The 22,191-nt window shown below is 44.8% G+C and overlaps 1 protein-coding gene across 1 annotated transcript in view; it reads left to right on the top strand.

Annotated features, from left to right (window-relative positions):
- itga11b (integrin, alpha 11b) overlaps window positions 1-22,191 on the top strand; it is a 38,561-nt gene that overhangs the window by 8,989 nt on the left and 7,381 nt on the right. Inside the window, exons 2-21 of the mRNA XM_056387307.1 lie at window positions 507-618; window positions 5,236-5,345; window positions 5,720-5,811; window positions 6,015-6,129; window positions 9,012-9,139; window positions 10,488-10,636; window positions 10,729-10,873; window positions 11,081-11,246; window positions 12,065-12,135; window positions 14,038-14,182; window positions 15,135-15,283; window positions 16,229-16,372; window positions 16,700-16,903; window positions 17,001-17,131; window positions 17,299-17,465; window positions 20,111-20,250; window positions 20,350-20,460; window positions 20,936-21,021; window positions 21,103-21,307; window positions 21,579-21,677. Coding sequence (XP_056243282.1) covers window positions 507-618; window positions 5,236-5,345; window positions 5,720-5,811; window positions 6,015-6,129; window positions 9,012-9,139; window positions 10,488-10,636; window positions 10,729-10,873; window positions 11,081-11,246; window positions 12,065-12,135; window positions 14,038-14,182; window positions 15,135-15,283; window positions 16,229-16,372; window positions 16,700-16,903; window positions 17,001-17,131; window positions 17,299-17,465; window positions 20,111-20,250; window positions 20,350-20,460; window positions 20,936-21,021; window positions 21,103-21,307; window positions 21,579-21,677 — 2,669 coding nt within the window. The remainder of the gene's footprint in view (window positions 1-506; window positions 619-5,235; window positions 5,346-5,719; window positions 5,812-6,014; window positions 6,130-9,011; window positions 9,140-10,487; window positions 10,637-10,728; window positions 10,874-11,080; window positions 11,247-12,064; window positions 12,136-14,037; window positions 14,183-15,134; window positions 15,284-16,228; window positions 16,373-16,699; window positions 16,904-17,000; window positions 17,132-17,298; window positions 17,466-20,110; window positions 20,251-20,349; window positions 20,461-20,935; window positions 21,022-21,102; window positions 21,308-21,578; window positions 21,678-22,191) is intronic.

Genomic DNA, 22,191 nt, shown 5'->3' with positions numbered 1-22,191 from the left:
CTCTTAGAGGGAAGTTTAAGTCCAGGAGATCTTTTAGTGATGAAGTGTAATTTACTTTTTGCGGAAGCCATTTTCCTTCAGCATTCCTCATCTATGTCTTCAGTTAGAGACTTTCCTACATTTCAAAGAGCCTCGATAAAGAGACATAAACCTTTCCCTTCTAGCAGAGGGTTCCTGTGTGTGGACAGAGTGACAGTTATAGAGTGATAGTGGAGTGACCGTTTCCAAGAGGAAGTGATCCTAATCTTTGTTGTAGCTGCCTTTGATTTTCGGTTTATTTTATGCTCATGTGGGTGTAGACGTGACTCTGTGATTTCTTTTTCTTCTGCCATCAGATTCAAACTAGAGCAGCTGGAAATCCAACGACCATTTATCAAGACAACAAACACAAAAAAAAGTACCAAAAAGTGCAGTTATGAATGGTCTTGACTTGTTATACTGGGCAGCTTTCAGTTCGCAATCGAATCAGCTGAGTGTTGAAATAACCGTCTTCTTCTGTGTTCCAGATCTTCAGCTCTGTTTCAACTTTGACACAAAGAACTTCAAGATCTTCTCCGGTTCTAAAGAAACCCAGTTCGGATACACGGTCCAGCAACATGAGGCAGGAGGACGGCAGTGGTGAGAATCCCAGTTCGATAACCATCCACCAGATCCAGAGACAAGTCTGTTCACATCTACTGTATTGGCCCATCAGTGTCAACAGAAACCAGTCAGCTCTGGTCTGACTCCATTTATAAAATCCAATGTGTTCGTCCACGTCTTAGAAACCAGTCTGTGCTCATCTGTCAGAAACTGGTCTGTACTGGTCAGTCTTCATCTCAGGGACCAGTTGGTGCTGTTCATCCACCTCTTGAAAACCAGTCTGTACACAGCTTTAGCCATCAATAGAAACCAGTTTATACTGGTTGATCCAAATTTACAGTCTTTTACTTCGAAATCAGTCTCTCACTGGCATCTTTCTACATCTATAGAAACCAACCTGTACCTGTCTGCCGGCATCTATCAAAACCAGTTTGTATCGGCGTGTCCACATACCGAAACCAGTTTGTATTTCACTAAATATTATCCCCTCCATTATTAATGATTTCAAGTTCTAGTCATCCTCTGGCCTCCCCAGTTTGTCCTGTTTCCAAGTACCTTTAGGTGAAGACAGAGTGTCTTATGTCTGTCTGTTTGCCTGGTTAAAACTCAGATATCTGTTGAACGTTCGGTGGATTTATTGGACACTGTGGACCGTCAAAAGCGAAGTTTCATGTCCTGGGAAAGTCGGTTGAAAAACATTCTCGGAAAAGATTCTGGGAAAGGTGGTTGTTGGTTTGCGTCCTCCCTGAGCGGCGTGTCACTGAATCATGTCGAGACGTCAGGATCATGTTGGAGATGACACATTTTCCACCGATGTGTGTGATCAGTGGAAACGTGCCTGCGGAGCAGCAGGACTTAATCTCTAGTTCTCTCTGCTATAAATTAGGATTTCATAATGCCGACCCGATCCTATGGCCTCAGAGATTATTACTCTCCTTCTTTCTCTCATGCAACTCGTTCCTGCACAGTTTGTCCTTGGCACTTCAACAGTCTGCTGCAAGTGTCTGTCTGGTCTCTCATCCGTCATCTTTATGTTTCCAACCTGCTTTAGACTCGAACACCAGCAGACACGTTTAAACCTGCAGATGTGCCGTCTGCTGCAGGGAAGACCAGATAAATTGAAGTGAGATGAGATAAACTAAGATAACATGGACTGAGATGAGATAAGATGAAGTGAGATGAGATGAAATGAAGATAGATGATAAATAAAGGTGAGATGATGATAATATTAGACAAAGTAAGAAGACATGAGATAAGATGAAGAAAGATAATATAAAGAATTGAGATGAGACCAGATCAGATTAAGTGAGATGAGATAAAATGAAATTAGATGTGATGAAATGAAATGAAGAGCATAAATGAAGTGATGATGATAAATAGAAATGAGATATTGTGAGATGAGATAGAAGACGGTGGATGAGAATAAATGAAGGATGAGATAAGATGAAGTGAGATAAGATGAAGCGAGATGAGATGAAATGAAGAGAGATAATAAAAAGAAAAGTGAGAACACATGAGATAAGATGAAGAGAGATAATATAAAGAATTGAGAAGAGACCAGATTAGATTAAGTGAGATGAGATTATATAAACTAAGATAACATTGACTGAGATGAGATAAAATGAAGTGAGATGAAATAAAATGAAGAGCCTAAATGAAGTGATAATAAATAGAAATGAGATGAGATATGATGAAGTGAGATGAAATGAGATATTGTGAAATGAGATAGAAGATGCTGGATGAGAAGTGATTAGATAAAATGAAGTGAGATGAAATACAATAAGATGAGATGACATGAGATAAGATATTGTGAGATGAACTGGGAATGAGGTGAGATGACTTGAATTGAGATGATGATAACTTTTTATCTTCTGTGGTGTGGTGTTTATTATCTTGTCTCATCTCACACCTTATCTCAGCGACACAGACAACCTCAGGACATGTAGTAGCCTCATTATTAAAATGTTTCCCTTCAAAACACTTATGTGTTTCATAAAATATTTAAAATAGCAGGAGTCGCAGCTGACAGATAAAGACATGAAATGTAAGATTGATACATGAAGAAGACATGAAGATAAGAGAAGCTGATTCATGTCGGACTGATATTACTTCCCCACTGATTTCACACTCAGTCACAACTTCGTTCAGTCGACGGTTTGTTTGTCACCTGGGAAACAATAAAGATGCGAAGCTGTTCCAGCCCGAATAAAAAGACGTGTTAGACAAACAACGTGTGACTGATTCCCTGACGAGTCAGCTGGAGGAGAAAATGTTTTATCACGTGTCTGAGAGATAAAACATCTTCAACACGAACTCCACCTGCACACAGTCGCTCTGTTGTGTCTCTTGTGTGTCTGCGGCCGCAGGTGAGATTGTGCAACATTCCTGCTTCTCTTGGTTTTATCTGGAAAGCGTTCAGCCCTGATGAAAACCTCGCAGTGCTCCAGGATTACAAAATCTCCCCGCCTTTGAAGTCTCAGGTAAATAAGTGGAAAGTATTTGCGTTTGTCTCGCGACCGGCTTCTCCTGCGTCCCGAGGCAGAGCGCTGGATCTGGAAACTATGTGTTGCGGTTTGTTATTCCCCAGCCTCCCTCTGGGAAGCCCATCACTCCGCTCTGTGTGTGTGTGTGTGTGTGTGTGTGTGTGTGTGTGTGTTGTTTTAAAGGGGGGGGATTGGACATCGTTACTCTGCACAGTTGTTTTTCTACGCAGCCTGGTGACATTTCAGGTGTTTGGCTGATGTTTTTATCCAGACAGACTCACCACGGTGGAACAATCCTCATCGTCTGTTTCTCTTTTCCCCTCTTTCATTAATGACCTTAGTTCACAGGTAAAATATTTGTACCAATTAACCTCCGTGTCCTTTGACTTCTGACCAGCTTTTTATATTTGTTGAAACTGATTCACAGAACTTTCAGTAAAATATCTGTTTTCATATCAACAGTGGACTCTACTGAGCTTTCAGCATATTTCAGCTGATTGTTCAGTCTCTCAGATCTTATCAGTTTCTTTTCTTGCAGCAGCCGGCAGCAATTTTCATCATCGAACCAGCGAAATGATAAACCCACCGTCCACTGACAGACTCAGGCAGAGAGCAGCTGCTGAACACACGGCAGCATTTAGCAGCTAAAGAGCCACAGGTTTCCGTCAGGAGCTGGTGGAGACCAAACACTTCAAACTTTGTGTGAATGAGTCGTCCGACAGCCAGAAGCTTCACTGAGGATCTGATCAGCGTGTGTTCACACAGTCAGAGTCTCACAGCAGCCGTCAAACTACAGCAGAGCTCCACACTGAGCTCAGTGTTTGTCTGCTCCAGGATGTTGTTGCTGCGTGTCGGAGGTCAAACCCATTGACCTGTGTTGACCTCTGAGGTCAAACCTCCGGCGTTTCATGTTTATGGAGTCGAGCTCAGGGTTTACGCAGCCTGTCGGCCTCCACGCTGCGAGCTGTGTGTGTTTGTGTCTCGAAGTGTGTTTGGTCTCTGCACACCCTCAGTGTTGAGGGGAAAAGAAGACGCAGGTATAGTTTTGAGGTTTTCCCAGAAATCTAAGTCACAGCACCTGTTCAGGAAACGATCAGCATGGTGGAGTGATGTCAGAGGGTGGGAGGCGGGGCTCTGTCTGCTGCTCGCCGCTGCAGGCTGCAGGATGTGGACCCGCTCCGTCTCCAGTTTGGGATGTGGTTTGTCAGCGCCGCTCTCCACTCGTTTGATGTGGACGGCAGACGCATTAGCAGATTGAGGGTTAGCGCTGTACTATGGCATGTCCTCTGGTATGTGACTCAGCCCAGTTCCCAGAACCGCCGTCCAGGCCACATGTGGTGGTATTTACTCTGGTTAACACCAATAAGCTGCTCGCCGTGCGACACTGGAGCCGCAGGTCTGTGTCGAACACTGATCACTCCAGCAGCTGCTCTGACCTCTGAGGGCAGTTTATATCACAGAGGCACCACTCAGCTTTTTAAAACGGACCCTGAAGAAGAATCTGATGATGAGAACCTGAACTTTGACCTTTCTGTTGTCAGAGCGGAGGTAAACCTCTGCTCTGTCGCATCCTGCTCCTGGTGCAATCACACTTTAGTTGTTTTACTTTCAGAGAACTGATCTACCAGTCGATCTTTGTCCAGACCCTCAGCTCCAGTCATCAGCTCTGGGTGGTGACCAGATCTCCAGCTTCCTCTGCAGGTCGTCTGGGCTCAGACTCAGGGTCTTTTCACACCGACGATATTTAGTTAAGTTAAACCGACCCGTGGTTGTTTTTCCCCCGTGGTATGATTCCTTAGTGCAGGTGTGAAAACAGAAATCAGGTCTCCGTCCCAGTGAAAACCACCTGTAGGCAGCGGAGGGAGCTCGGAGTAGAGTCGCTGCTCCTTCACGTCGGAGGGAGCACCTTGAGGTGATTCGGGTATCTGGTTAAAATGGGCGGCTCCCATTGGATCCAAAGATGCTGCTTTTTCAAGGGTGGAGGGAAAAAGATGCATTTTCAAATGTAACAGCTTCATATTTGTATTTGTGCTAATAAATGTAGCTTTTAGCACAATGAGTTTACCCCTTCAATTCAGACTGAAACGTCTCAGCTGTTGGATGGATGTGTTACTTCCTGTATGACCTGAGCCTCAGGTGTGTTTGTGTGTGTGTGTGTGTGTGACTCCAGGTTGCTGGTTGGAGCTCCCTTTGAATCCACAGGGAAGCAGCAGACAGGTGACGTGTACAGGTGTCCGCTGGATACAAGAGCCTCTGCAAACTGCAGCCGACTCCACCTGGGTGAGCGACACACCTCATCACACCTCATCAGCACCACAGCAGCTGTTTGTACCGGGACTGTAAAGAGGAAGAAGTACTTAGATTATTTACCAAAATAAAAGTATTAAAAAACTCTGTGAAAGTAAAAGTCCTGGACTCAATATTATACTTGAGTAAAAGTCTTATAAGCATCATTATCTCGTGCAACAAGATAGATAAATAATATCTGGGGGATTTCGGGGGCTCTTACTGGAGACTTAGATTTTTGATTAACACAAACTAAAACTTGAAGTCAACAACAACAAATACTGAGACATGAATGTGAATGTTTGTGGCGCCGTGTTTGTTGAGGCTGCAGCTGCACTCGGTGATGAACTGGGTCTGTTTGTTTTCAGGGAAACTTTCTCTGGACAACGTCTCTGAGAGGAAAGACAAGATGAGGCTGGGAATGTCGCTGACCTCTAACCCTAGAGACAACAGCTTTGTGGTGAGTCACATGACACAGTGAGACGACCTCCATATCAGCTCCGCTCCACACCGATTGGAGCGTCCAAACCGAAGACCGTCAGATGATCCGGGTCCAAACTGTCGGTTGGATTTAACAACGAGCGAACGGCTCCATCTTCTGTTTTATATCTATATGTCAGCGCCCCCTCCTCATGTAAAATAAACCTGTGATTGTGTCCTCAGACCTGTGGACCGCTCTGGTCTCATGAATGTGGAAGCTCCTTGTACAGCACAGGAATCTGTTCCAGGGTCAGCCGAAACTTCAGACTGTCCCACACCATCGCCCCCGCCCTGCAGAGTAATCTATACATCATCCATCGATACATCCATCTGTTCATCCATCCATCTGTTCATCCATCCATCCATCTGTTCATCCATCCATCTGTTCATCCATCCATCCATCTGTTCATCCATCCATCCATACATCTGTTCATCCATCTATACATCCATCTGTTCATCCATCTATACATCCATCTGTTCATCCATCTATACATCCATCTGTTCATCCATCCATCCATACATCTGTTCATCCATCTATACATCCATCTGTTCATCCATCTATACATCCATCTGTTCATCCATCCATCCATACATCTGTTCATCCATCTATACATCCATCTGTTCATCCATCCATCCATACATCTGTTCATCCATCTATACATCCATCTGTTCATCCATCCATCCATACATCTGTTCATCCATCTATACATCCATCTGTTCATCCATCTATACATCCATCTGTTCATCCATCCATCCATACATCTGTTCATCCATCTGTACATACATCTGTTCATCCATCTATACATCCATCTGTTCATCCATCCATCTGTTCATCCATCCATCCATCTGTTCATCCATCCATCCATCTGTTCATCCATCCATCCATTCATCTGTTCATCCATCTATACATCCATCTGTTCATCCATCTATACATCCATCCATCTGTTCATCCATCCATCTGTTCATCCATCCATCCATCTGTTCATCCATCCATCCATTCATCTGTTCATCCATCTATACATCCATCTGTTCATCCATCTATACATCCATCTGTTCATCCATCCATCTGTTCATCCATCCATCCATCTGTTCATCCATCCATCCATTCATCTGTTCATCCATCTATACATCCATCCATCTGTTCATCCATCCATCCATCTATCTGTTCATCCATCCATCCATCCATCTGTCCATCCATCCATCTGTCATCCATCCATCTGTTCATCCATCTATACATCCATCCATCTGTCATCCATCCATCTATACATCCATCCATCCATCTGTTCATCCATCCATCCATTAATCTGTTCATCCATCCATCATCCATCCATCCATCCATACATCTGTTCATCCATCTGTTCATCCATCCATCATCCATCCATCCATCATCTGTTCATCCATCCATCCATCATCCATCCATACATCTGTTCATCCATCCATCCATCTGTTCATCCATCCATCCATTCATCTGTTCATCCATCTATACATCCATCTGTTCATCCATCTATACATCCATCCATCTGTTCATCCATCCATCTGTTCATCCATCCATCCATCTGTTCATCCATCCATCCATTCATCTGTTCATCCATCTATACATCCATCTGTTCATCCATCTATACATCCATCTGTTCATCCATCCATCCATCTGTTCATCCATCCATCCATTCATCTGTTCATCCATCCATCCATCCATCCATCCATTCATCTGTTCATCCATCTATACATCCATCCATCTGTTCATCCATCCATCCATCCATCTGTTCATCCATCCATCCATCCATCTGTCCATCCATCCATCTGTCCATCCATCCATCTGTTCATCCATCTATACATCCATCCATCTGTCATCCATCCATCCATCCATCCATCATCCATCTGTTCATCCATCCATCCATTAATCTGTTCATCCATCCATCATCCATCCATCCATCCATACATCTGTTCATCCATCTGTTCATCCATCTATACATCCATCCATCCATCATCTGTTCATCCATCCATCCATCATCCATCCATACATCTGTTCATCATCCATCCATCCATCTGTTCATCCATCCATCCATTCATCTGTTCATCCATCTATACATCCATCTGTTCATCCATCTATACATCCATCTGTTCATTCCATCCATCCATCTGTTCATCCATCCATCCATTCATCTGTTCATCCATCTATACATCCATCTGTTCATCCATCCATCCATTCATCTGTTCATCCATCTATACATCCATCTGTTCATCCATCCATCTGTTCATCCATCCATCCATACATCTGTTCATCCATCCATCCATTCATCTGTTCATCCATCTATACATCCATCCATCTGTTCATCCATCTATACATCCATCCATCTGTTCATCCATCCATCCATCCATCTGTTCATCCATCCATCCATCCATCCATCCATTCATCTGTTCATCCATCTGTTCATCCATCCATCCATCCATACATCTGTTCATCCATCCATCTGTTCATCCATCCATCCATACATCTGTTCATCCATCCATCCATCCATCTGTTCATCCATCCATCCATACATCTGTTCATCCATCCATCCATCCATTCATCTGTTCATCCATCTATACATCCATCTGTTCATCCATCCATCCATCCATTCATCTGTTCATCCATCTATACATCTGTTCATCCATCTATACATCCATACATCTGTTCATCCATCCATCCATTCATCTGTTCATCCATCTGTTCATCCATCCATCCATTAATCTGTTCATCCATCCATCCATTCATCTGTTCATCCATCCATCTGTTCATCCATCCATCCATCCATTAATCTGTTCATCCATCCATCCATCCATCCATCCATCCATCTATCTGTTCATCCATCCATCCGTCCATCCATCCATCTGTTCATCCATCTATACATCCATCCATCTGTTCATCCATCCATCCGTCCATCCATCCATCTGTTCATCCATCCATCTGTTCATCCATCCGTCCATCCATCCATCTGTCCATCCATCCATCTGTTCATCCATCCATCCATCCATCTATACATCTGTTCATCCATCCATCCATCCATCTGTTCATCCATCTATACATCCATCTGTTCATCCATCCATCCATACATCTATACATCTGTTCATCCATCCATCTATACATCTGTTCATCCATCCATCCATCCTGTATCCATCTTGTTGTCTTTCATGTTGCAGGGTGTGAGACGTTCATGGACATCGTGATCGTTCTGGACGGTTCTAACTCCATCTACCCCTGGTACGAGGTCCAGGACTTCCTCATCAACATCCTGCAAAAGTTCTACATTGGCCCAGGTCAGACGCAGGTCGGTTCATCCCCGAGTTTTACAAAGATCACGTCACATGTGATTTAATATCACACAAAATACATGTTTCAGGGCTGAGGTGCAGTTTTTCTCCTTCAGGTTTGATGTTGCATCGTGTTTTTTAAGCATCTTTAATGCCTCGTCACGATTTAAATGCTGCGTCAGAGGCTCCACTCTCACATTTACTGGGAAAACTTGGAATTCTTTGGCAAGATCCTAAAAAATGTGAAGATATCGAATATCACCACAAACCATCAGCTGCTGGCAGCTCTCAGAGACGCCGGTCGATGGTAGAATTTCACAACAGTTTACATGAAACAGTTCTGTAGCTGCCAATGAGGACAAAGGTCACGGCTTTTGTATTTTCATTTCCCTCTCCCCTCACCGCTGATGACCTCTCACCCTCGTTAAATCCAGAATAAAAACAAGACATTTGTTTCCCTTGATTTGGTTGGTTGATTTGGTTTTGTTTTTGGACAGACAGTTCTGTGTTTCACTGAGACAACAGCAGGAATCTGAGCTGGTTTTAGTCTCTGCTTCTGCTTCACAGGCTGGAAAAACAGCTTCTTCTCTTCTGAGGAAGATGTCCAACAACTATCCAAAGTTAATTAAGGGAAAAAGTGGGACATGCAATTGCACAGTCGGCTGCATGCTCTTTACATCGACAGGTCCCCGATCTTTCTCGAACCTTAACCACAGAACTTTTGTTGCCTGAACCTCCGAAATATGGGGCTTCATTCGATCATAAAAACGTTGCTTGTGAACATAATTGAGGGATGACAGAAGCCGAGAAAGGCCATACCTGCAAACATTTTTTATCACGTTATCTCAAGGTAACAGAGCTTTGTAATGAGATAACGGGGAAATTATTTCGTTATCTCGAGATAACGGAGCTTTGTTTTCTTAAGATAACAGGATGATTATTCTGTGATCTTGACATAACAAATCTCTGTTATGTTGAGATAACGGGATAAAAAAAATATTTTCAAGTATGTCCTTTCTCTGCCTCCGTAAAGGACCGACACCACAAACAATTTAGTGATATATAAACGTGGTCTTGATTTGATGGGTCAAGTTATGTTGGGAACTGGGAAACCTGCAAAAGCAGTGGGAGCAGTGGTCGATCAGTGAACACTTGAAGTGCCCTTGAGCAGCAGTTTGAACTATCACCTGCTGCAGTTGAGTGGCCACCAGTTGCAGACTGGTTTTACTGGAAGCCGAACTAAAGCCCGACAGACAGAAAAGTGTCTGCAGAGGTTTACCAGGTTTTTAAGGTTTTGCAGCAGCGGTGTGGTGAGGCCTTCAGGTTTCAGGGATCGGACTGAGCTGTGGTGTGTTTTGGACGCAGGTTGGTGTGGTTCAGTATGGCTCCACAGTCGTCCACGAGTTCAGTCTGGGTGAGTACCAGACGGTGGAGGAGGTGGTGGAGGCCGCCAGGAGCATCGACCAGCGTGGCGGAGAGGAGACGAGGACGGCGCTGGGCATCAACGTGGCGCGGTACGACAAAAAGTCGTCCCTCAGGAATAATAAATCCCACACACGCACACACTAACCCACCTGATACCCTCACACTGTCCGTCATCTCTCAGGTCGGAGGCGTTCAAACGCGGCGGCCGAGCCGGCGCTCAGAAGGTGATGATCGTGATCACAGACGGTGAATCTCATGACAGTCCTCAGCTGGTGCAGGCAGTCGGTGACAGCGAGAGAGACAACATCACCATGTACGCCATCGCTGTGAGTCTGTCCATCTTTGCCTTCAACCCTGGAATACCTTGCTGACCTATCCTGACTTCCTGTCTGGTCCTGGAGCAGCTTTCTCGGACTTCCTTCTTTACATCCAACCTCTCAGACTTCCTTCCTTCCTTCCTTTCTCACACTTTCTGTTGTACCTTGTGAAAGTCGTACCGTCTCTCCTGAGTGTTTTCTCTGCGTCTCCTCCAGGTCCTGGGTTACTACAACCGTCGGGGAATCAACCCTGAAGCCTTTCTCAAAGAAATCAAGTTCATTGCCAGTGACCCGGACGAGAAACACTTCTTCAACGTGACGGACGAGTCGGCGCTGAAGGACATCGTGGACGCTCTGGGAGAGAGGATTTTCACTCTGGAAGGTCTGCAGACATTCAGCATGTTAAAACATACTTCTTCCTTTTTGAGATAAACTCACATCAAGCTCATATAAAACTTCTGCCCCACGTATTTCAGTATCTTAAAGTACAAAGTACAAAAACCAGAGAACACGCATTTCCCTTTAGTTTGGCTTCTAATATGACTTTAATTATGTCACTTGTAAAAAAAAAATTACAAGGAAAAACATGCAAATATTGTAAAGTGTAATGTATGTTCTAAAGCAGGTTGTTGATTCTCAGTGGGATCAATTGAAGTAATGACAGTTTCACATTAAAGCTCCATGTTTCTTCTTCTGTGTTTTATTTGAAGTGTTGATCCATCAGAAGATATAAAAACCATCTCAGTGTAGTTTTACATCTCCTCTCTCAGGCTTCTCTCTGCAGCTCTAGTAACAACAGGTCGGTGAGCCAATCAGAAGAGAGGAGGCTCTGAGCCTCTCTTCTGATTGGCTGACTGTTTTCTGAGTGATCCAATAAAAATAAAGCAGATTTCAGGTAAAAACACTCAGAGAAACCAAATCCTGCAAGGTTTGGATGGTGGGTCCAGGTGGGCGGGGCTTGGTGACTGCTTTGTTGTGACATCACAAAGTTCCAGAAGTCCTGACGGCTGGTTTTAAGGCTCAGTTTCTGAATACAGGCTGTGTGCATTTCTCTGTGGACTGAGGCTTTGATACTTTCACAGTATTAATATAGAAGCTAGAGCTGATCTATAATCACACTACACATGGACACAGACCTTTACACTGGAGGAGCTTTAATACTTTTTTCATGTTCAAATGATTATTGTGTCTGTTTCACAGGAACCAGCAGTCAGGGTCGAGGGTTTGGTCTGCAGATGGCTCAGGCCGGTTTCTCCTCACATTTAGTTAAAGTGAGTATCTTCACATTCATGTACAATGTGCAGTTATTCACACCCAAGAGATTCTGTATGTTCATATCAGGGAAGAGAAAAGGAAACGAGTCCAACTCTCTAAATCAGAAAACTTTGAATTTGACTCTCAGGTTTTGGATTGGTCATTTCCTGTGTGTGGCTTTAATCATACTGACTCCAGAACTGAATGGTATGAAGGATGATAATAATTTTCCTCAAATTACTTCTGGAAAACATCTTCTACACTTTTATTTGTAGAAATTAGGGACCTGGCAGCTTCAGGTTTCAGAGGTCCGTTCAGTTTCATCCAGCAAATCACCGTCCAAAAAATTAACAGAAGACAGGACACAGTTTTGTATTTTATGGATTCAGACAAAAGATCAAATTCTCAAACGTTAAGTATCGCTCTGGTTCTGGTTCTGGTTCTGAAAGACGACTAAAACTGCAGCATGAGAAGCTTCTAGAAATATTTCTATTGTTTCGTGTCCAGGGAAAAATCGCACTCGACTGAATTCCAGTGTCAGGGAGTGAAGATGGTGTCGTGGAAACTTTCTATGTGTAACACAGAGCAGATGGTTTTCCTGAACGTGGAGCTGCCAACAAAACCCTCTCTCACACACACACACACACACACACACACACACACACACACACACACACACACACACACACACACACACACACACACACACACCCACACACGCACACACTTGAATTCATTAACAATATATGCAAAGGGTTTCCTGCTCTTCAGGTTCATTATTAAGAGGTAAAAATGTGAATCATGTCTCCTTCATACTGATGTGGGAAACAGAGACACAGTGTCCGTCCTCCTCTGCTCCTGCAGGATCACAACCTTTGACCTTTTACCTTTAACCTTTACAAGTGGATCTGCAGGTCCAGACTCAGTCCAGAGTCCGTGCAGCTCACATCCTGCAGGCAGGATGCTTTGTGGCGCCGTTGTCAACAAGGATTTGGTCATTCACTGTGGTCCTCGCCTCATTGGCCCGTAGAGACGATGACTCAACGCTTTAATAACTTTCATATCTGAACTTTACGAGCATCAGAGTTCATGCGAGTGTGTCACTGACTGCACACACACGTGTTGGAAGAGGACTCGACAGACTTTAAGGACGACACTGAAGCTTGTGTCAGTATCTGTTAAGTGATTATTTTCAAAATCACCAACAAGTTTTTCCTTGTTCCCACCCCCCTCCCTCCTGAGGACATGGTCTCTGGCCAGAGACACCAGCACTCAGCCAGGAGCAGTCACTGAGAGAAAGAGTCATTTGACTTTAACTCCAATGTCCTGTGACTTCATTTGGACCTGGAAGATCAAACTCAGGACGATTTGTCACCGAACCTTTAGTCTGGTTCATCGTTTGTCCTGGACCGCCCCCATCACTCAGCTGTAGGTTGATCTCAGATCAGGTCAATAAACACATCAGGTTCAGTGACCTGCTCTCACTCTCAATGACTGATCTTCCTCTGTGGCTCCATATAAAGCTGATGATGCCGTTACTTGTCAGTCCAGCTGACTTCATATTTCCTCTTGGCTCATTTATAATAAGTCAGTGTGAACGTGTGCAGCTGACGTTAAGAGACGTATAAATCCACCATGACCGTCAGACTCCAGACTTCTCTTTCTTCTACTGAAGGAAATACAGCAGTAAAAACTGTGTGGGAACTGTGCTGTTACTCAAACTGCATGATGGGAAAACCATGTCCAGTCATCCTGGTAACCATAGGAACCTGGAGCAGGAATAACGTATTGCAGAAGTGTCAGTGACTCGACTGATGGACACTCATCATTACAGACGTCCTGCTCCTGCTGTTGCAATGATCAAAATACTAAATAAATAAATACACTGATCTCCATATAAACTAATGTCTTTCCTGCAGGATGGCGTTCTGCTCGGGGCGGTCGGCGCCTACGACTGGAACGGAGCCGTGCTGAAAGAAACTAAACATGGAAAAGTTGTTCCTCCAAAGTCCTCGTATAAGGACGAGTTCCCAGAGGAGCTGAAGAACCACGGAGCCTACCTGGGTAAAATGATAGCACCTGAACTTTATTCATGTCCATTCTTGTTTTTAGGGTTTGAATTGGTCCGTTTATTATTATTCCTGAATGAAAATCAGTTTAAGATCAAAACATGCTCAAAAACCCATGAAGCTTTCATGAAGATTTACATGTTTTACGTGTGAAAGTTTGTATTCACATGTAACAACGCAAGACCTACAATAAGGCACCTACAGTCTACATGCCACAGGAAGTCAGCCATTTTGAATTTACTGGCACCATTTTTGCAAAATTAAGGGCATCATACTTTAAAGAACTCCTCCTAGAGAATTAATCAGATCCACATCATATTGGTTGAGTCTCATCTTAAGACCTTTGTGATGCTCAGTTGTAAAGCTTTTGAGTTTTCATTGGGGGATGCCTGTGGCGGCACGGCGAATTTCGATGTTTCGCCATGAAACAGGAAGTTGTTGTAGCTCAAATATACATCCGCTCCAAACTTCATGACAGTCCCACACTGAAGACACCTACATGCTAATATGACGTCATGGTCGTAGCCACACCTGCTCAAAACAGGAAGTAAACCTTGAATGAGAATCATCAATCATTTGATGGATTAGTCGACGCTACTTTCAGCTTTAAAAGTTTAAAACGTCTATCTCTCGCTTTACACTGAAGTGCTACTGCCCCCTATAGGCTGCAGTGGTCACTACTCAACACCTGACACCCGACAGACCAGGTAACACAAGGATGATCATCAGGTTTTAACAAGCACCACATGAAAGACATTAAGATCTCGAGAACATGAATGTGTTCAGTTAATTCAGTGATGATGTAGGGGATTACAAGTGTCTACAAGTGTGAACTGTGGTGCTACAGGAAAGGTCTGAGGATCATCAAAATAATCTGGGTTCATCCTCTGCAGACCATGACTCACAGTCGCCATGACGATCTGTTTCCCTGTCCTCTCTGGTTCCAGGTTACTCTGTCGGGTCACTCATTTCCTCTCGCGGCTCTCAGCTCTACGTGGCCGGAGCTCCGAGGTTCAACCACACGGGAAAGGTCATCGTTTTCACCCTGAAGAACAACGGAAACCTGACCATCCTGCAGGCGCTGCTGGGAGAGCAGGTCACACACACACACACACACACACACACACACACACACCTATATACAAACACGTACATTGTTATTCTTTTGTATGTATCCACACGTGTAGGACACATGGCTTTCTCCGTGATGATCCCAGCTGTTCCCCTGGCAACGGGCTCTCAGTAAAACCCGGACCATCCACTGTCTGGTTTACAAAAACACAGGCAGATTAAAATATCTACATTAAGTCTCTGTCATTTTTGGGCAACCACTGGTGATAGGAACCGTTTTCTGAACCATGGTAACATAACTACACTTCTTCTTCTATGGTACATTGGGAGTGTGCTGTGGGTGTTGAATGATACAGTTTTATGCAACATGGTTCTGCCCTTACGTCCACTTTATACAAATGGGAACCATTTAGTCTTGCGTTCTTTTACTGCAACAAAACCAGCGCACACACAAGAAACTGTATCTGCAGCATCTCCGTGTGGCCGAGTCACTGACGACCCTGAGGTCAGAAAACGCTGTCAGGTTTAGGAGTGTTAAGGACCCAAATGCAGATAAACAAAGGAGGTTTGGTGGGAAAAAATGTTTTATTTAATAATGAAAACCAACTTGCAAAACAGAATTAAAAATAATTTGGAATCCAGGTAAAACTCAGAAACACAAAGCGGAAGCTTGAGGAGACACAGAGGAAACATGGCTGGGACAAAAACAGACGAACCGACAAAGACAGAGACTTAAATACACAAAGGAGGCAAAGGGTGATTGAACACAGGTGTAACACATCAGGGCGGGACAGACGATCAACAAGGAGGGAAACAGGACAAAGACAGGAAGTAAAATTAGCACAAGAAAGTACAAGGAAGTCTACTTCAAAATAAAAACAGGAAATTAAATAAATGTCCAAATATGAAGAGTCCTCGCTCACCCACCTGTCACTCAAAGAGGCCACGCCCCCTGTGTGTTCTCCTCCAGATCGGCTCGTATTTCGGCAGTGAGTTATTATCGATGGACGTAGACGGAGACGGACAGACTGACATCCTCCTGGTGGCGGCGCCCATGTACTACAGTCAGGGCTGGGAGAGAGGGAAGGTTTACATCTACTCTGTCACTCCACAGGTGAATACACACTGTCACAAGTTTAACCCTAAGATTGTTTAGCTGCCTCCGAAGTCCAAGGTCCTTCACTCTATTTGGCTGACTGCAACTTTTTGTGAAGTCACCGTAACCTTGACCTTTGACCTTTTACCACCATCTAATCTCTTCATCCTTGAGTCCAAGTGAATGTTTGTGCCAAATGTGAAGAAGTTCCTTCAACGTGTTACTGAGATATTACATTAACAAGGTCACCACCACCTTGACCTTTGACCTTTGACCACCATGCCTCTGGCTTTGACTGTTCCTGATGCAGAGGCATAAAACACTGCTCTCACCCCCCCCCCCCAGGCCTCTTTAGTCCTGCAGGGGGCGCTGCAGATATCTGACCGCTCTCAGAACTCCCGTCTGGGTTCGGCGCTGACCCAGATCCCCGACATGAACGGAGATGGATTCAGGGAGCTCGTGGTCGGAGCGCCGCTGGAGGACGACCACCAGGGGGCGGTGTACGTGTTTTACGGCCAGGACAAAACCATCCAGCATCAGTACAGACAGGTGACGCATGACAAGCCGGTTCGGACGAATCAAAAGAATCTCAGCAGGAAACATGAATAATTAATCATGTGTTAATTATCTGTCTGTGTCTCTGCAGCGAATCTCTGCTGCCGGTTTCTCCGCAGGTCTGAAGTATTTCGGACAAAGTCTTCACGGGGTCCTGGACGTCAACGCAGACGGGCTGGTCGACCTCGCGGTGGGAGCGCTGGGAGCTGCCGTCATCATCTGGTCCGACCATCACACACAGATACACGCACTTATTAGCTAATTAGCAAATATTAGCATGCTAACGTGCTTATATAAGATGGTGAATATTGTAAAGCTAAACATGGTTTGTCTATGAGAGCATGTTAGCATTTAGCTCAAAGCACTGACTCCATGCCCGCTCCCTCCAGGTCTCGGGGTGTGGTGCGGATTCAGGCCAAACTGACCTTTGAACCCGAGAAGGTCAACATCTTCAACAAGGACTGTTGGCGAGGAGGGAAGGAGGTCACCTGCATGTCCATTTCCGTCTGTCTGAGTCTGGACTCCAGGACCAAGACCAGGACAAAGACCAGGACAGGTAGGTGGAAGGTGTGGCTCCATGTGACCCACCCTGTGAGGTGCTGGTCCGACCACCAGGGGCATCAGGGGGTTGGGTTTCTTGCTCAAGGACAGTCAGGGATTGAACCACGAACCCTGTGATTAGTGGAGGTTCCGCTGAGAGAACAGGAACATGGTGTCAGTAATGTCTAACAGCTCATTGTTGGTCCTCAGTGAGTTCATCCTGTCATGTGGTCACCCAGTCACTGCTCTTCACTTCCTCTGCAAACATCAACGACAGTTCACGACGTCACTGAAGAAGTTGGGTCAGACGCCGGACTCAGAGTCAAACCAATTTGTGCCGGAGGAACAAAGTTCACGAGACGACACCGAGTCCGTTGTATTTTAATTTCAATACAGACAAAATAGAGTCATCAAGCTTCAGCGTTCCTGAGCTGCCTCGTCCATGCATGCACACAAAACTCCCTCTTAGCTGAGAAGAAATCACCAAAAAGGGAGTAAAACACCTTTTATGGCGGCAAAGAAAATCACCAAAAAGAACAGGATGCGCAGAACAGAAAATTTTTTTGTTACAAAACTTCCTTTTACCTTTTTTGGTGATTTTTTGTTTTGAATTTCACTCTGAGATGCTCCTCACACAATAAAGGGATTTGAACTATATCCTCGGCTCAGTGCTCGTGTGCCTGAAGTCAGATCTGCAGCTTCCTTTTGCCTGAATAACTTTTGGCGGATACAAAAAAAAACAAACAAAACACAGAGAACCGAACCTGTTGTGAAAACTTCCATGATGGACAAAAGTTTATTTCTAAACATGCGACAATCTGAAGAAGAGATTCGGTCTTTGAGCAAAGCGCTAACGTCCAGTTTGTGGTCGCAGGTTGAATGCTTGACCTTCGTCTGGATGAATTTGAATCCTACAACTGTAACATCTGTCCGCTCCTCCAGCTGTGTGGACATTCAGCATCAGGATCATCCAGATGTTTGCTGATGTTTGACCGCCTGTGTGCGGAGAGTGGTGTCGTGGTCTGTTCCTCGCCGCAGTGTTTTGTGAAGCTGTTGTCGTGTCTCTGTGTAATTGGCTGCAGATGTGCCGGGCCGGCTGCATGGAAACCTCGCTAACATGCTAACACCAGCCAGCCACCGTGTCACTCCTCCTCTCCTCTTTCTCTCCATCACCCCCCCCCCCCCCCCCCCACTCATCTGGACTGGATTACACACACACACACTCACATTAAGAAACATACACATATAGAGGATGCACACACACACACACACACACACACACACACACGACATCAAACAAACATGCTCCAGTGTTTCAGGAGCCACGGTTTATAAAACCTGAACCTTTTTTTAAGGTTTAGCTCCGGTTCCTCTGACACGCTGCAGACGTGGCGTTCTGAATATGAACCGGACTCTGGACTGAAGCAGCTTACCTCAGCTCTCTGTGCACTCATAAATCAAAACCCTTCAGTTGTTAAACAGATGAGCTCTGCGGTTACACTCCACAGCTCACGAGGAAGCAGGAAATGCAGCGCTCCATTATCAAAACAAAGAAGAAGTTATCCTGATAAAACAGTCAGTAGGAACACGACTGAGGAAGGTTTGTTTCGTCCCGTGTGAATTTGATTTGTCAAATGGACCCAGCTGAAGTTACTGATCTGCTTCAAACTGCAGAGAGTTGGTAAATCATTAAAACCTGTCCCTCGTTATACAGAGAAAAACAATGAGATCGCTAACTGTGGCTACGGCTGCTGCTGCTAAGCTAACATGCAGAGAGCTAACATCACAACAGTGTTATCTCACCAAACCAGGAAGTAATTTAACGCTACGCACAGACGTGACACTGATACCTGCTATATATTCCAATCCTGTTTCCTGCTGTGTGAATATGAGTCGACTGGATGATGGAGATAAACACCTGGTGGCGCTGCATCTCCAGTCGCCGCCATTAAACCACAGAAGAAGAAGTGTCATGAGGAAGTGACGTTTAAGTCACAGGATTCATTCATTCACTCGCTCTGTTTCACTTTTTGATTTTTATCCACACAACTTTTCCACCTCAGACTGATTTTTCACACTTACGCTCTGGAAGAGTTTCCTCTTCAGCAGCTTCATGTGTCGCTGCTGGTTCCCAGTCCAGGCCTCCACTGTGTGGGACTGATCTACCAGTACAGAATATAAAGAGCGATGTTTTACCCCTGTGTTTTATTATACGCTGCTCTGTAGTTTGGAAAATAAAAACACATAGATTACTATGTGACTTCAGCTCAACTAGTTTTCATCAAATAAAACACTGTGGGATAAAATCCATTCATTAAAATATATAGATGCAAAGTTGGACGCAGAGAACAAGAATATATTAACGTCACTGGTGCCATACAGGACAATAGTCTATGGAAACATTTACTGGTTTTATTTTGCCAACTTTTCCCATAAAACATTTGGAGACATGTAAGTGCAGTTTGTACTAATGAGAACATGAGGTGACGTCACTGTTTCATATCACCTGAAAGACCCGTAAAGTCTCTATATTTACAGTCTGATAGAGCTGCATGTGAGCTGGATAAGACTGGACTGGGTTACCTCTTTTAAACCTTCCTCTTCCTCCTCCTCTTCCTCTTCCTGCTCCTCCTCCTCCTCCTCCTCCTCCTCCTCCTCCAGCTGTGTGGTTCAGCCTGGTGTTGGACGAGAGGCGTTTCCCCCCACGAGCCGTTCTGGACGAATCAGATCGACAGCAGCCCAGGAGTCTGTTTCTGCAGGCCGGAGGTCAGAGCTGCCAACGCCTCGGGTTCTCTGTCCAGGTCGGGATGGTGTCACACACACACACACACACACACACACACACACACACACACACACACACTTACACCAAACTGCGGCTGAACATTTTCCCTGAACAGGAGACGACAGATTACGGACGTCCCATCACGGTTGTCCTGGAGACGGGGATGCAGAACCCGGACGAGGGGCCGGTGTTGGACCCCGACTGGCCGAGCATCGTGAGGGCTGAGGTGAGCTCCACCAGGTGTTTACATCCAGGTGGTGTCACATCCTGATGATGTTTCCCGTAGCACCACTGTGAAGTTGCCAGTGAAATATCTCTAAAGATATGGGATAGATATTCATGGTGCCCAGAGGATGAACCCTCTCGACTTCAGGGATCCCTGACTTTTCCTCTTGTGCCGCCATGAGGTCGATGTTTGTGGTTTTTAGTGAAACATCTCAACAACTATTGGAGGGACTGTCATAAGATTTAGCTCAGACATTCATGTTCCCCAGAGGATGAATCCTAATGATGTTTTTTTTTTCTCATAGCACCAACATTAACTTTGTGAAACATCTCAATAACTACTGGAGGGATTGTCATGAACTCTGGTTCAGACGTTCATGTTCCCCTGAGGATGAACCTCAATAACTTTGGTCATAACAAAGTGTTTCTGTTTCCACCTTAAAGAGAAATGTATTAATTCCTGTTTCCTGCTGTAGCTTCCCTTCTGGAACGGCTGCGAGCAGGAAGACGTCTGCGTTCCCGACCTCGTCCTCCACAGTCGCACCGACCTGATGGACGTTCAGTGAGTGACGCCTGCTCTTCATCAACACGTGTCACCAGGTGTCGACAGACTCAGATTGTAGTTTCTGTGTTTCACCTGAAGGCAGTTCTGCAGCTCGAGGGAGGCGGCGGCCTGGTCTCTCTGCGGCCAGCAGGGGGCGTCGCTGCGCTCGGTGTTCGTGGTGGAGTCCGGGCGGAGGAGGCTCGTCGTGTTCTCTCAGTTGGTGAACGAGGGAGAGAACGCGTACGGAGCCGCCATCCACATCTCCACCTCCTCCAACCTGATCTTCTCCAGCCTCATCGTCAAGGTGGAGTCCTCCACTTCCTGAAACCATTTTCCTAAAAGTAAAAGAATCCGAGCTGCATCGAAGAGAAGAGAACACAGTAGAAAAATGGTTCTACTTATATAAAGACCTTCATGAATCTTTAACACAATCATTCACATTTTAATAAAAACCCTTTATTTTCTAATGGTCCCGGTTATTAAAAGACCTTGAGGCTGATAAACTGAAGTGTCTTGGGGAAGTGAAGTTTTGCGATGGCTCTATGACTCATCATGCTCCTCCCCCTTCCCCGCAGGACCAATCAGACATTCAGATCGAATGCTCCTCTGAGGACAGACTGGCCACTCAGAGGTTCTGTAACATCAGCGCTCCATTTATGAAGTCCTTGTCCCAGGTAGGTGATGTGCACCTGAATACATCCAGACCACAAGGAGCGTACACCTGTACCACTGCTAACTGCTAACTGCTAACTGCTAACTGCTAACATACCCAATAACCTGTTTGTATACCACCGTCTTCTACTGTATAAACTCTCATTTTCTTTCTGCTTGGTGCAACATGAAAACCGCCCAGAAAGTGATGGCAGGAGTTAGACAGGCTGTAAAAGACTAACAGCTGGACAGCTGTTTAATCTGAGGAGACAGAGGGTGTGGGCGTCTTTTACAGTCTGAGCTGTAACATCTGACATTTCACTTTATTATTGTGAATGTGGTGTAGAAAATACATTTACTTCATTTATTCTACTTTGAATTCACTTTAAAACATGACAATAATACCACTACTACTACTACTACTACCACTACTACTAATACCACTACAACTACTACTAATACCACTACAACTACTACCACCACTATTACTACTACCACTAATAATAATAATAATAATAACTAAAGCTGTGATGCATC

This window comes from Seriola aureovittata, chromosome 10 (assembly GCF_021018895.1).
Source record: "Seriola aureovittata isolate HTS-2021-v1 ecotype China chromosome 10, ASM2101889v1, whole genome shotgun sequence".
Classification (NCBI taxonomy): Eukaryota; Metazoa; Chordata; class Actinopteri; order Carangiformes; family Carangidae; genus Seriola; species Seriola aureovittata.
The sequence above is the reverse complement of the archived record's forward strand: the minus strand, read 5'-3'. Positions and strand labels throughout refer to the sequence as shown.